A 15,268-nucleotide genomic window follows, 5' to 3' on the forward strand; every position below is an offset into this window, starting at 1 on the left:
ATTGCACAGGTCTTGCCAGCAAAACAAAGACATTAAAATTAAATTAAATTACAGGCCTGTACATTATAATTCAAATTAAATATTAAAACACAAGTTATTCTTGTTCATGGAACAGTCAACCAGCTATCCAGCTCCACAAAAAGCTGATCATCTATGGTAACTTGGCATTCTCTTGGAGAGAAGCTGACGTGGTGCCAGTAGAAAACAACTGGCTGTGAGTGCTGTATCTCACCGTGGGCATGAAATCAGTCTGTGCCGAAGAGAAACGAGCACAAACAGGACAAATCTGACTGTCAGTGATAATCAGCGCTGCATAATGTGCTGCACTGCTCGTTGCTTTGTTTTCACTGTCTGAATAACAGCTACCATCCACACTGGGCTGTTAGCTGTCAGTGCTAATAATGTAATACATATTTCTTAGAGACAACACACATTCATGAATGTTTTCTCTAAAGACTCACACACACACATATGCATGCATACATGCGCGCGCGCACGCACGCACGCACGCACACACACACACACACACACACACACGCTTGCTTGCTTTCCCACTGGCTCAGGTTGTAATCAGGAAGCTATAATGGGCACACAATAAGATTCAAGAACACTTTATTGTGTTTCAAAGACTAAAATATGAAATACAAAGATAAAATATGCACATTCAAAAAGCCATAAAATTATTATTATATGTAGAAACAAAATGAACAAGTGAGAGAGGATTTAAAATCATGTTTGAAAACAGCTACAAAGAAAAGAAAACTGCAACCTGAAGCCAACATCGAAGCCCTTGTGGCCTCTCAGTGACTGCAGTCAGAGCAGAGTGTACTATGTCGCCTTGTCTCAGTTTTTTTTGTTTCAAGGCTCTAGAGCAGTGGGAGTAGATCATGGTGGATGAGCACAACACAACTGCAGAATTCAGAACATAAATCTAGTGACCTAGCACAGTTTTGGACAAAAACTGTCAGAAGTGTTTCCACTTATTCTTTAAGATCATCTTCACTTCTCTGAGGTCTTCTCCAGCACCCAGTCAATGACCTTCAATGATAGAAAATATGATTTTAAATATGTGACTTTACAAAGTTCACTTTAAGGACACCTAAATCAAGTGGAGAAGCCCTGTTGTTTGGTGGCATTACCTGTTTAACGTTGCTGCTAGCTGCCTTCTTCATCTCATCATGCAGGCCCCGAGATGTCCTAAGATCCTGGGATCAAACACAGAAAATCACTCATATTGAAACAGTGAGATACAGTCACACGAGCTTCACATCAAACATTTTTGGTCAAAAATGAACTCATTTTCACTGGAGAGAGGACAAGTGTACAATATGTATGAGGCTATAGTCAGTCAGTCAAATTATGCATTACTGGCAACCAGCGGTGGAAAGTACATTTACTCAAGTACTGTACTTTAGTACAATTTGTACATATTTTCATTTTCTGCTACTTTACATGTCTACTTCACTACAATTCAGAGGGAGCAATTGTAATTTTTATCCCACTACATTTGACTGACAGCTATTGTTACAAGAAATCTAAATAAAGAAAATAACCACATTAAATCAAACACTCAAAACTGAAATAGCTCCATTTTGAATAGCTATAACATCAAAATTCATGCTAATGCATCAGTAATAATATAATTATACAATATGTAGAATAACACTCTGATAACTGGGCCTATTATTTTGGATATTTTAAGTACATTGTGCTGATAAGACTGATGTACTTTTAACTAAAATTTGAAGGAAATCCTTTTACTTGTAAAAGTCAACTTTTTCATTGAATCATTGCTACTTTTACTGACTGTACATAAAACATCTGAGTGCTTCTCTCTCCACTGCAGTCAATTAGGGCAGAGTTTATATTTTTATATTCTATCAAATAAAAAAACATCTTATTGGGATTCAGAAGGATGCACAAAACAAATCAGATGAAAATGTGGGTATTGGAGAAATTGTTTCTACAAATTTCTTATTATTGAGTTAATTTGTTGTGAAGATCGATAACCAAACATAACTAATGTTCCAAACTGCAGCATACAAACAAAGAAAGTGTCAAATAAAAACCACAGTGCTGACTGTGTGTGGGCAGTAAAAAGACTAACCTTGAGATAGAATTTCGAGATATCAAACAGTCTTTTGCTGCAGGCCTCAAAGCACTCATGCTCAGCAGTGATCCCATGGTGTTTGAGTGCTTTAACTACCACCTCCTGCAACATCTGAGGACACAAAAGACACACACACACACACACACACTTTTGTATTAGCGCAATTGCGAAAACATTAAATCTAGTTCTGTTTATTCCCAAACCACCTAATGCTAAATCAGAGAAACTAATTTTAGCATGGCTCCTTTTTGAAAAAGGAAAGGATGTCAAAATGTCTCGACTTTCGGGGGACGTCCTTGCATAGAACCTTTATATTCACAGTGAGCTTGCAGGTACAAACATACAAATATTTCACTGGTAGCGTCGACAGGGAAAACACATTCCTGAAATAAATAGATCCGCCTTTAATCTTGTCACAGCGACTGTTCTGAGGAAACACTATAAATTATTGTGAGGAATCACTGGTGCCATTCAGTCTCACGAGGAGTAGAAAGGCAGCTTTTAATCTCTGTCCTGAATAAACTGCTATCATTATTTCTGAATAGGGCCAACTGTTCTTTCTCATACTTGGGTTTGGATGATAAGCCTGTTTGCATAGTAATCAGAAATCAGAACAAGTCAAGGTCGGGATGCAGATTGTGAGCTGTACAAGGGACAACGTGAAACAGCATGGCGGGGTGTGTGTGTGTGTGTGTGTGTGTACTCGTGCATGTGTCCATGTATGTGTTTCTGTGTGCATCCACTGTACGCGTGAAAAATGAGACAGGAAAGAGTGTGCGTGTGTGACTGTGGAGGCAGGCAGCAGGTGATATGGTAATAGTCTAGTTGTTAATGTGCTTCTGCCACAACATTATGATGCAACCCACACACTCACAGTGATCCCATGCAAAACATTTATCTTTGGTGGAGCTCTTCGAAAAATTCTCATCTGTCACAGAAAGACTGTGTGTGTGTGTGTGTGTGTGTGTGTGTGTGTGTGTGTGTGTGTGTGTGTGTGTGTGTGTCAGTGTGGGGTAAGTAGGGGAATAACACATTCAGTTGTTTTCAGATTTTAGGAGAAAAAGTTAAAGAATGTCTTTTTTAATTTGTTGTTAAACGTGAAAATACAGGAAAACGATGCTTAGTACAACTTGAGCTTATTTTTGTAACTCCAGCCTCCAGTTATTATGACATTGTACTTGCCAAAATAATCACTAAGATCCTGGTTGAGAGAAGAACCATCACTAAAACTTCCAAACATATAACTAGTCATATAATATACTGTGATAGTAGATGCAAACAAATTTGAATTTCCATCAAAAGTTATTTACTAACTAGTAACTAGTACTAGTAACTACTGTTGCTTTCAGAGGGCACCTTGAACACAGCACTCCTGCCTTCATTAGCAGTTTTATTTTGCCCTAGCCACAAGGGAGCAACTTCAGCCTGTCAAACAGAGGTAAAGTGCCCACAGCAGGCAAACAAACCAGGCTCCTTGTCTGTTTGGTTCTAGATACTGTGGAGATGGTGACCCCAGCTAGTTGACCTTCTGCAGTTCAGTTAATTTATGTGTGCTGAGATGTACTGTTAGGAGAAGGAGATAGAACAAGACCATAACGTGAGAACTAATGGCCAGAAATTTGAAAATAAAACAAAGGTTGTAATAAACCATAATCCTTAAAGGAAACTTAGCTAACAAGGTGTAAAACTCATTTGTCTCTACACTGAAATTTCAATGCTCTGTGAAGAAATTTATATAAACGTGACAAAACCCTGTACTAATACGGTACAATGTGTGTGTAGTAATACATCATATGAAGTGAAATATATAAACCAAAAACCCTTGCACCTCTATTTCTTAGAGGTCCACAATAAGGGCTTTTAATTCTTCCTGTAAACCCCTGTGTGAATGGTAATGTACTTGAAATGCACAAACATGTGAGTTTGGCATGCTATGATGAGAACTTGTTTCCATGGTTACAATTATTCTGAGTTATTCTTAAAAAACATGGATATGTTTACAAAAACCCATCCATGTTTTTCATGGACACACATCCTAACATATAATCACTGTGTGTTTGATAATTACATTGAGGTTGAAAAAGAACATGATCTTCTGAAAGTAAGACACACACACACACACACACACTCACCCTGTTGTGTTTCTGGGAGCGTGACTCTTTGGTAGGTTTGTCCTCTGTTTGCACATGATGTGTCTTCTGCTGTTGAGGTTTAGGTTTGTCAGCAGAGGGAATAGTCACCAAACCTGCAGATTAATGTCAGGAAAATTAACAATGGGGCATTACAATCATGGCAACCAAAGAAAGCAATTATATTAACAAATATGATTAAAGCAAATTCACAAATAAAACAATGTGGTGCCAGATTTAGAGTAAAGGGTCTCTATAGTCAGGTTCCACTAATTTGTTAAAGACCACACAGGTGTTTTCACTTAATTTACCTAATTAGACCGGCTCTCAGGACTGACTGTCTCCCTGACTTTCTCGTTAGCTTTGCTGCACCTGTCACCTTTATCATTTTAATTGGTGCATGGTGTTTGGTGACCTCATGTAAATCCCAGCCTAGCTCTGCCCAACACCAACTTGAGCCAAAGTCTAATCAGCCAGAATAGAAAACAACTGTGCGAGTGTGTGGGGCCTTTAAGTCTTAACAAATCTTCAACTGTTTCCAGCCTCATAAATTTCAGGGTCATGCAGTAAAACTGGCAGTTGTTTTTCACAGCAGACATTTTGACTTGTCGCAGTAGGAAAAGCACAGGTGTTATTAATAACATTAACAATTGCTCCAAGTGTCTCAGTGAGCCAAGCCAGTGCAATAACTGGATCATTTCATTGGTAGCTTTTTGATGTTATAATCATATTTCAGAGAGAAAATTAAACCTTCAAAAATAAATTATTAGATTAACCAGAAACATGTACCACTAGTTTATATTACTTAACATATCTGTGTGAGAGAAGAGTTGAGAGAGGGATTAAAGGGATAAATCATGCTTTCAATTCTCCAGATGATTTGTTACCTAACTATTGACTGTCTACTTAGCTCACCATCATGTCCCCTTTCCATAAACATGAATTAAGTTACATAAAATATATATAGTTTTCATTATTTCTTAAATAGTCCTAACATTAAAACCATGCATGATGGCATGATTTGTTACAGTATGGGACAGAAAATGTAGAAGAAAGAGGAAATTATAGTCCCTTTCCATGAATATGTTTTTTTTTTTACCTGAGGATGTCCGTCTTGTGGCTAAAGAGGAAGAAGAGCTAATGGAGGCAGATGTGGACTGGGATCTGCTCGGCTGCTGTCTAAGAGACCTAATGGCAGGATGTGTCCCACTGCTGCCACTGCTCTGAGAACAGAGGGAGTCGCTGCTCTCTGACTTCACCAGCCTGGATCATTCAGACAAACAGATGATAACACAAAGACATCATCCATCAATCAATCAATCAATCAATCAATCCACATCTTGCTTCTAACCAGGAGAAAGTGTTTTGAAGATTTTTTTTTCAAGTGAAAGTCTTCTTTTCTTATTAATCACAAGTCATGTTAGACATCTGGACTTAAAGAACGGACAAAACAAACACAAGAACATACACCATCATCATACCTCTTGCGAGGATAACCTCCAATTATGTCCGTGTCCCAGGACCTGCGCTTAAGTCGAGCTACATCAGCATTCTGCAGAGTCTCTCCGTCAGGCACGCTTCCTGGTTCTGACATCACAGCAGGGGAGGGGGCGGGACTGAGGGCAAAGGGGAGGGCACACGGCTCTTTGGAGCAGGTGGTTTGGGTCTCGTGCCGAATCAGACGGGACTGGAGCCGTACAAAAGCCTGGTCCCGATCCAAGGACCGTTGATTATCCAGGCAGAAACTAAATGAACAAATAAAATAAATTAAAAATTGTAACAATAAAAATAATAATAACACATTCAGAAATAATGGAGACTGATGTGGCTTCTAGTGAGAGGCTGAACTTCTGAATAGTTGCTGTACGCTTTGTAGAAACTTACTCTATGCCGTGGTAATGCGAGGCTGAGGCCTTGTTGAAGGGCATCTGGCTGACTCTCCGAGGAGAGAGGTCTGGTGACATCTGAAACACATTATTACTGAACAGAAAGAGAGAGCACAAGGACAGATGAGTAGAAGTGGGAATAGAGGAAGAAAAGGGGAGAAAAAAATGAATAAATAGTTTGTCAAAGAAAATGTTTTCTCAATTTAATATTCTCTTCATTAAACTACAGAAACATAGTGTACTAATCAAAACAAACAATTTGGTGACAGAATTATTAGCTCTACTGGATGACTGTTCTGCTCCAGATTTTTTAAGAAACTGTTAAAGGCTAATGATCATAGTCAAATCCTCATTATGGACTAGTTAAAATTATGTCATTCCAAACTATCTTAGAAATAAACCCACACTGTTATACTGTTTACCTGACTGCAGTATGTGTATGTTCATGTGAAAATGTAGTGAACATCTTTCTGCACTGAGTCAATTCATTCATGTCCATCGTTGTTTATAAAACTATCTGCTACTCTGTTTCTGTTGCAGCCTTGTCTGGCTGTGATCCTGTCTGCTTGTGTGTGTGACTGCCTCTGTCGTTATGTTTGTCTGGTTATGTCTGTCTTAGTGAAAGCCTAGATATATGAAATTTAATTCAGTTAATCCAGCCATCTGATAAACTTTAATCTGATGTGAAGGTGCTACTCAGCATGGAGTGAGAGAGGAAGACTGAACCTACCCTCTATTGATAGTCAGTGGTTGTAGCTCTGCAGTGGGCAAACCATCAGATGTGAAGTGTTTCAGAAGCTCTTTGGCGTCTAGTAGAGCAGAGGAGCCCTTTTGACCGTCTTTAGGACCAAGCAGGCTGTCACTAGAGCCTGGTCCTAACAATCCAAATCTAAGACACAAAAAATATAGTGATTAGATACCGTACAATAAGAATTAAGACTCTACTTGGCGCAGCATTGGCCAAACAAAAGCACTATCCTGAGTAGGGCTGTGCGATATTATACAGATTGTGTGATGATTGAAAAATGTCTATTGTTTCATTCTATGCTCTATCCTTTATATCGTTTTGTCGCAAATCACACTGTATTTCATCATTTTGACGATGCTTTGCATTCTTCCACACGGCACAGATGCAGGCAGGAAATTTGCATGAAGGCAACAAAACCAAACGCCACCTTTCACCACCTATGCAAGAATCGTGTCAGATAGGATAAAAACAGTCAAGGGATGAGAGCCACAAAAGTAAAGACACAAACAAAGAAACAAACCCCAGAGTCAGATGTTGTGTACAAAAAGCCGTAAGGTATAGAAACACAAAGATGGAAGGAGATAATGGCTGCCATTGCAATTTACATCTGCAAAGGTATGCCCCCAATTTACACAGTATATTTACATTTGATTTTACATAAAATGTACTATATTATAATATGTATTGTTATCTGGATATGAAGAGACTTGTATCAGGATATGAGATTTTGGCCATGTCACACAGCCCTAACCCATAGTAAATTCCACTTACTTCCTCTTCTGTCGTCTCCTCTGCAGGTTCTCTATGTTGTGGAGGACACTCCTCTCAGGCCAGTCAGATGGCTGTTGGAAAATGGTCTGAAAACCTACAATGACAAAACAACAAAGCTCACACTTGCAGAATTAGATAAGGCCTGTTTACAGTACTTAAAGTGGAAAATCTCCTTAACAAGAATGTGTGTTAAGAGCGATTCTAGCGCCATGAAACATTTTTGTATGACGGCAATGCAGTGATTGAAAATATGATTAGTAGTTTAGAAAACTGACTTATTGACTCCCTCTCCTTCAAAGCCTTAATTAGCTGATCTCCATTAAAAGTGCAGTCACAGGGTGCTTCATTTTATAAATTTTATAAACTAAAAGTACACTGCGCACCCAATGGGTTTAATACTAAATGAGCCTTCAAGTTGTCAAGTTCTGTTGGCTTTAGTTGTCTCACATTAACATGTCTAAAATACCAAGTAATTATTAATTGTTCAGCCTCTGATGCTTTTATGTGGGTTGGTGCTGCTTGAACCATAAGCTGGAGCTCACAGTAGTTGATGTGATGAAAGAGAAGAGGAGGGAGTTATAAATTATTTTAAACACACCTTATCACAACACCTTAAGGGAAATGAAGTTCAGCACTGCAGGGAAAAATCAGTAAGACTTTGTACATTTTAGAACAGTGGAGAGACTACCCTGCCCATTTTGAGCATTTTCTAACAGCAACAGTGGAGTGTGGTACAGGCATTTATAAACAAACCTACAGTGCCCAATCTATCATAATGCCCAATAATGTAGGCACGACGTACTGCGTGATGGACTGCAAGAGTTATTCCAGTTTTCACTTGAGCCAGGTCAACACACTGAACTCTTGGCAGACGAGACCTTGAATAGATTAAATCTCAGCATCTCAACTATCAGCATATCAGCAACTCTGCACCTTTCCTATGTTTGGGCAGGAAGATTGTATGTTATCTCAAGAAGGACGGAAATGTGATAAATGTGTACATAACAGGTTCCCTGCCGAGACGAGGATGTTCTCTGTACCGTAATGGCCTGAGGACCAAAGTATATTATATGGGGAGACTGAAGTTCTCCGGCAGTTTGACAGCTCACACAAAGTCATTCACACCTTTGGGCGATACAGACACACAACTGCATGACATTCTTTATGGATTGTAGAAGCTATTTATTGCTGTATATGACGTCTCTGGACCAGAGGGTGTGAATGTGTACATGTGTACACCTTTAGAGCTATCATTACTTCTGCTTTTGAAGCTTGCTGCCTCAACCCTTTCAAACTTCAAGTATATCCTTTGAGGTTCTGGACAGCTGATACATATAACTGGCACAGAACATGATATCAGGAGGATGCACACACAGTCCATGATGTGGACAAATGGCAGTTTTGCCGGTAAAGACACTGATCTATTCTAAGACTATTACACTCGCTGAGACAATGCCTGAATCTAGTAGCATAGATAATTACACAATAAACATTACGATGGACAACATTGTGCTGAGACTCCAAAAATAATTGGCAAACAATGTCACAGCATTTATGACATGAAAACTGCAGGTCTATTAGCCCCGCAGCTATACTTTGAAAATCAGCACCGCCCTCACTGTGCACATGTAGCTCTAGCTGCAGGCCTGGGACCTGTTTTATTGCTAACAATTTATTTGCGCATTATTAGCTGGCATTGTTTCCTAAAACTGTCATCCTATGAATGTGCATGTAGTGAATACTGATGTACTGCTGTGTATAAATTCATGGGCAAGTCAAGAATATTGTTGAGGTAAATGTGTGAACTAACATGAGTTGGTGATGTCATGTTTAGATTTTTGCACACAGTGTTGTAAGATTTCTTCATAGCGTTCACTCCGAGTACATCTTTAGATTAATAATATAGGGCTAATTCATATCTGCAACACCCATAATATGAGTACAATGAGCTTTATCTATGTGCACAGATTGAAGCAGGTGACCAGGTCTTTCTGTCTCATTTTGTTCTTGAACCTCCTGGTTTACAACAAAACCATCAGCTTTTGCTACATTCAAATCATCAGTCAGACTGTAATTACAAGCAGCCGAGTCAGAAAAAAAACAAACAAACATTCATGTCAGCATCCTAGCTGTAATTCTAACAACGGCGATATTTTCCATATATCTTATTATGCAGGAAAAGATGTCTATGTGATTTAGGTTTTTCATTGCGTTTATGTGACAAAGATTGACCAGCCTACTGACAAATTTTCCACTGTTTGCATCTAGTGTGGCTTCGAGCAGATGTGAAAATACAGTTGGCTTGTTTTTTTTTGTCTCTTTCTTCTTCCATACCTGAGGTCCTGGCAGTCTCCTGCTCGTGTGTCAGACAGGTGTCAGCAGAGGGCAGAGTGGAGTCAATCATCTTCAGATATTGCTCCCTGGCCAAACTCAGAATGACCTTCAAGTCGTTGACTGGTATTGAGGTTGAGGCTGATGCTTCTTCTTTCTGTCCTGAAACACAAGCAGAGGCTGGTTTTCATTTTAGCGACATTTTAGATTGAGCTTATGGCTCACTGGCAAACTTACAGCTGGTGGAAGATTTTGGCATCAGTGTTAATGTTACATAAAAAGTGAGCTTATGATTGATTGTCTTCCAAAACAGAAGTGTATTCCTTTAATTAGTTTTAGTTTTAATTTAAAGCTGCACTGGGTAATTACAATTTGGTAGTCTCACATAAAAGAAATGCACAGGGCTGTTATGACATCATAAAGGGCGAAGGTGAGCTGTTGAAATGATATGTGGAAATTTTTATAGTTTCTCTCTATAAAGCAACAATTTGGCCAAACAGTTTTATGTAAAAGAGCTTCATCAAATGTTAAACTTTGTTACCACCAGCATAAATGTATATGTAAACTCAAAAAAGAAACTTTTTATTTCAAGTTCATCATATCTAAGGTTAGTTTAGTAGTAAAATACTGAAGATCTTGAGTATTTCTTGCATATCAACAGAATCTGCACAGTGACGTGGGTATAATGGACAAAATGAAAGTTGAGTTTGATGCCCACAGAAATGGAAAAAGAGAAAACTTTTAACTGAAGTCCTTGGTTCACACATGCATCAGCTTTTATACTTATGCAGCAGAGACACAGACTGGTTACAGTCTATGAGATGAAGACACCCATGATGGTGCTCTTTCTCTCTCTATCTCTCTCTCTCTCACACACTCACTCACTCTCACACACACACACACACACACACAACACAACACACAACACACACCACACACACACACACACACACACACACACCACACACACACACACACCACACACACACACACACACCACACACACAACACACACACACACACACACAATCAGAAAACTTCAGTGCTTCTAAGTTTTGCAACTTATAAGGACATGCCTTTTTCCAATTTAATGCCAAGTCAGAATATATTGCGATGAATTTCATTAAGGCCTGTGGTCTGTCAGGCCTCTTCATTCTGCTCACGGCCTTTTCAAAGAATAGTCCTAACACTTTTCCTCAAGTCTGAAGAATTTCACTCCACTTCCTTTAATCGGGATCCACTGCACTGGTGTTCCACTATCTTTGCTTGCCAAGTAGACATTATGTGGGTCTGTGAAATAATGATATTTCAACAGTCTTTCTATGCACCAGCCTGTGCTGAGGGATGGAAAGAGGCGTGAGTTTACACTGATGACAGATCAAGAAGTTTCAAGTATCTCTTCCCTCCATCTCTTTGTCTCGGGATATAATGTATCCTAAAGACTGCTGATCTCAACTCTATTTATATTAAACAAGCAACACTGAAGACTCCTGTCAAATAATTTTTTTCTACCTGTTGGTAACTGAATAAAACAAACACATATAGTGAGTAGCACAAGTGGATTAGCACATTGTCTTGCTTTGCTAGTTTTATAGAAAATATTTTTTCAATTGTAAAGTTTAGGGCTGCAACTATGGATTGTTTTCATTGTTGATTCATCTGCCAATTATTTTTTCAATCAATTAATAAAATATCGTATGTCAAAATGACATTTAATTTTCTTGTTTTGTCCAACCAACAGTCAAGTGTTCATTCAAATTTTTAACATGTAAATATTTGGCATTTTTGCAAAATTACTGGAAGGATGAATCAAGTATCTAAATAGTTTCCAGTTTTTTTGGAGATCGACAAAGAGTTTGAGCAAGCATCCCTTTCAGGCCAAGTAACATTATCAAATGAGTTTTATTACCCTTTTATTACCTTTATTACCCCTGATGAAGCTACACCACAGACATTAGTTAGGTGAGAAAAATAAAATAAATCTGTTTTGTGATAATTCTGTTCCCATAAAACTTCCAAATCAGTTATCTCCTCTACTGTGCTGTCAGGGGGTTGTTTCCCTCTCCTGCTTGGGGGAATATTTTGACTGACATATTTTAATGAGCTTAAGGTGCTGTGTTGAGGGCTTGTCTGCGGTTATTATGATACTTTAACATACAAGCAATTAGTTAAAGCACAACAGTAGCTCTAAATATATCTATATTAATAGTGATATATTGTGATATGAATTTGTGATGAAATCTGTCTGGCTAGACAGTTTGCAATCATTTGCATTATTGTCTACATAATGCTCAGCTCTATACCTTTCTTCCTCAGAACTACTATATATTCTGGGATTCATTTTCCATTTCAGGAGCTCTTTAAATGTTGTACTTACTGAGATATTCTTTGAGTACCAGAGTCTGAACCTGGGTCACCTTCCTCTCTCTCTTCAGCAGGCTGTCTCCTTGGAGACAGGGCAGAGGGCGGAAGATGTCGCCTACAGCTCCTGCTGATCGAAGAGAGACACTTAGTAAAAGGGAAAAAACAGAATGATGAGATAATTTGCAAACCTCAATTGTGCATTGTTTGGAATGGGACTCGCTGAACATTTTGATTTTATTCTAGTTGGATCAGGGGCAACAGAGAGGTTTATGGGCACTCCACCCCTTAGTCAGTTTACTTCAAATATTTGAAAAACAATGTGAAAAAAAAACTTAACTTAAATATCCTTTGAATGATTTCAAATCCCTCAACCACCACATACCCCGGAACCCAGACAGCACCTAAGCCCTATGAAAACCTGGGAAAAACCCTGTGACTGACAGTCTGGATTTCTCAGCCTCTGCAGCTTTGAAATTGACCAATCTGTTTCACGTAAATCCCTGAACTTTATGGAAGACCAATACATTACTGGATTACCCTCTAACAGCGAAATTTGCAATATTGTGGTTTGAGGATGATCCCAAAGGCAAATCCCTTACACTAGGGAAAGTACTGGCATAACAAGCTTGAAGTTGAATCTTTGAAATTGTTATTGGTTTCACATGGCTGACAAAAATTGATATTCTACTGCCTTCTTAAATTTCCTATATACTAACACAGTATTCATACTTAGATACTTGGATACATAACACCATCAATTAGACACAAAATCACACTGGTGGAATCACTCACAACTCTGACATATGCAACATGTGATTAGGGTTTCGAGTAGACTATGCTTCATTTTAAAGTAAGGAGGCTAAGAACAACTAGATTAGTAAACAATAACAAAAAGATACACACCTATGATTATTGCTCCAATATGTAAATAGATGGTTGATGAATTACATTTTACAGAGGTGTATTGATATACTTTTGTTCAGGTGCAACAACCTTCGAGGGTGCATTTTAAGACTTTTATTTTGACTGAAAACTCTGCCGTGACATTGCCGCAGTTAGGGCACCTTTTATAGTCCTGCTCTGCATTTAAAAATATTTCAAAAATGTCTCCTGAAGGTTGCATGAAATGTTAACAGCAGGGAGTCTCAGGAGGAAACCCCACAATAGGTCTCTTGAATATCATATAAAGCCAAAGAACATTAAAGGATTTTCATCACAAAAGACGCTTTAAGTTTAGGGAACAAAACAACCAACAGCGTGAGATTTCCATTTCCACAAATGTCCATTCATCCATCTTGTCCCCTACAAACAGGACAGTCCATATCATATCCTTTTTGTTCAATCATCTATCCAGTCCACCACCCAACCATCTATACATTCCCTGTATTCCTCCTCCTCCTATCAATACCCTTTCTCACTCCTTCGCGTCTTTAATTGATTGGTCTTATTTTAGTGACAAAGATGAGAAAAGCGTTAACAGAACAGTCACAACTTTCCAGTGCTGAGAGGAGGGAGAAGAAGAAGTGAAGAAGGAGGAAGAGGTAGTAAAAAAGAGACATGCAGCACAAATGAAGAAAATCTCTTAAGTCAGAAATAGCCAATAGCATTGAAGACTATCACTTTTTGTAACACAGGCTAGCCTGATGAACAAGGACAGCTCCTCAACCTCTGTCAGTGAAGCCAGAAGGGCTTCTACTCCAATCAAGCTGAGCAGCAGCTTTAAGAGAACAGGATGTTTGAAGGGCTTTTCTTGTGGCAAAGAACAAATTACTGCTACGTGTTCCAAGGCCTCCAAATGCTGACAAAATACTAGTGCTCTCTAAATTTGATTACAGTACAACAGAGGTTTTCAAACTGTCAGGCGTAGACGGAGAAACATGAGTCAAAGATACTGTGTGAGGTGGAAGAGACATGTGCATGCTGGTGTTCTAAAAACATAAGGAAGTTAGTTATTGTCGTGTGGACTGTTGATTTGGCCTGCTCACCAACACGGAAAGACTACGACACAGAGCTTAAGGTAAATAAAACCCTTAGTGTAAACATTTGTACTCCACTGAGTTCTCAAATCTGATCACACAGACCTGACACATATTAAATTCACTTACACTTTCCAAGGATACCATTATCTCTGATGTCTATTGCTTATAAAAGTTCAATAAATCCACTTAGAGATCATAGAAAAAAAAGACACTCAGAAACTCGCTTGAGAATGAGTTGTCTTCAGTAAAGTAGTAAAATCAAAGTAATGCAGTGATAGTTGCCTGTTACATCCATGCGTACATTGCAAAGAGGAACTGCTTACAGCTAATGTGGCATACTGTTAAATATAAGCAAAGATTTAGGCAAAGGTGTCTTGACTTTAGGCAGTGTTAGCCTTTGAAAACCCCTGCAGCACAACATTAGGACAAAAGGAAGTTAGATAAAGGTTTTTGTCAAGCTCTTGCTCACTTTCTCAAAAAGACTCTTAGGTCAAGGTGCTGCAAATCAACAGGTAACAGATTAAAGTGACACCAAAACATCCACAGTGACACACACAGAAACACACAGACACACACACAGAAACACACACACACACACGCATCTCTATGAACATGACAACATAATATACCTGATGATGACAGAGACTTCTCTTTCAGCAACCTGGTGACGGTTGCCATAGCAGCTGCTCCATTAATTTGACTGTCTGAGTGCAACATCCTGACCCTGCAGGCTCCACACCCAACATCGTCTGAGCCCTGGACCAGCAGGAAGTAGTGAGCGCTTTCACCTTTCACCTCTACGTCAGGCGCTACTGTGTGAGGCAGGGGGGACAGAGGTTACATCAGGAGTTACTCGACAGCAGAAAAATACTGTTATATAACTAATTTTGTTGTATAATAGTCTGCTGCTCCCTTTGAATAGTTTTTATCTTATTCTGCATACATTTCTA

General features: G+C 38.9%; 1 protein-coding gene across 2 annotated transcripts in view; it reads right to left on the reverse strand.

Annotated features, from left to right (window-relative positions):
* Positions 1 to 729: 729 nt before the first annotated feature.
* Positions 730 to 15,268, reverse strand: part of mtbp (MDM2 binding protein) — a 29,143-nt gene continuing 14,604 nt past the window's right edge. Inside the window, exons 12-23 of one of the 2 annotated variants that reach the window (XM_022753504.1) lie at positions 14,948 to 15,127; positions 12,353 to 12,463; positions 9,979 to 10,137; positions 7,645 to 7,738; positions 6,856 to 7,014; positions 6,124 to 6,219; positions 5,721 to 5,984; positions 5,339 to 5,502; positions 4,243 to 4,355; positions 2,108 to 2,221; positions 1,140 to 1,205; positions 730 to 1,038 (exon numbers count right to left, since the gene is read on the reverse strand). In XM_022753504.1, the coding sequence (XP_022609225.1) occupies positions 1,000 to 1,038; positions 1,140 to 1,205; positions 2,108 to 2,221; positions 4,243 to 4,355; positions 5,339 to 5,502; positions 5,721 to 5,984; positions 6,124 to 6,219; positions 6,856 to 7,014; positions 7,645 to 7,738; positions 9,979 to 10,137; positions 12,353 to 12,463; positions 14,948 to 15,127 (1,559 nt within the window). In that variant the 3' untranslated portion in view covers positions 730 to 999. Of the gene's footprint in view, positions 1,039 to 1,139; positions 1,206 to 2,107; positions 2,222 to 4,242; positions 4,356 to 5,338; positions 5,503 to 5,720; positions 5,985 to 6,123; positions 6,220 to 6,855; positions 7,015 to 7,644; positions 7,739 to 9,978; positions 10,138 to 12,352; positions 12,464 to 14,947; positions 15,131 to 15,268 lie in introns of both variants that reach the window. The other variant, XM_022753503.1, reaches the window with a different exon arrangement.

The sequence above is a fragment of the Seriola dumerili genome, unplaced genomic scaffold, assembly GCF_002260705.1.
Source record: "Seriola dumerili isolate Sdu_G_001 unplaced genomic scaffold, Sdu_1.0 BDQW01000191.1, whole genome shotgun sequence".
Classification (NCBI taxonomy): Eukaryota; Metazoa; Chordata; class Actinopteri; order Carangiformes; family Carangidae; genus Seriola; species Seriola dumerili.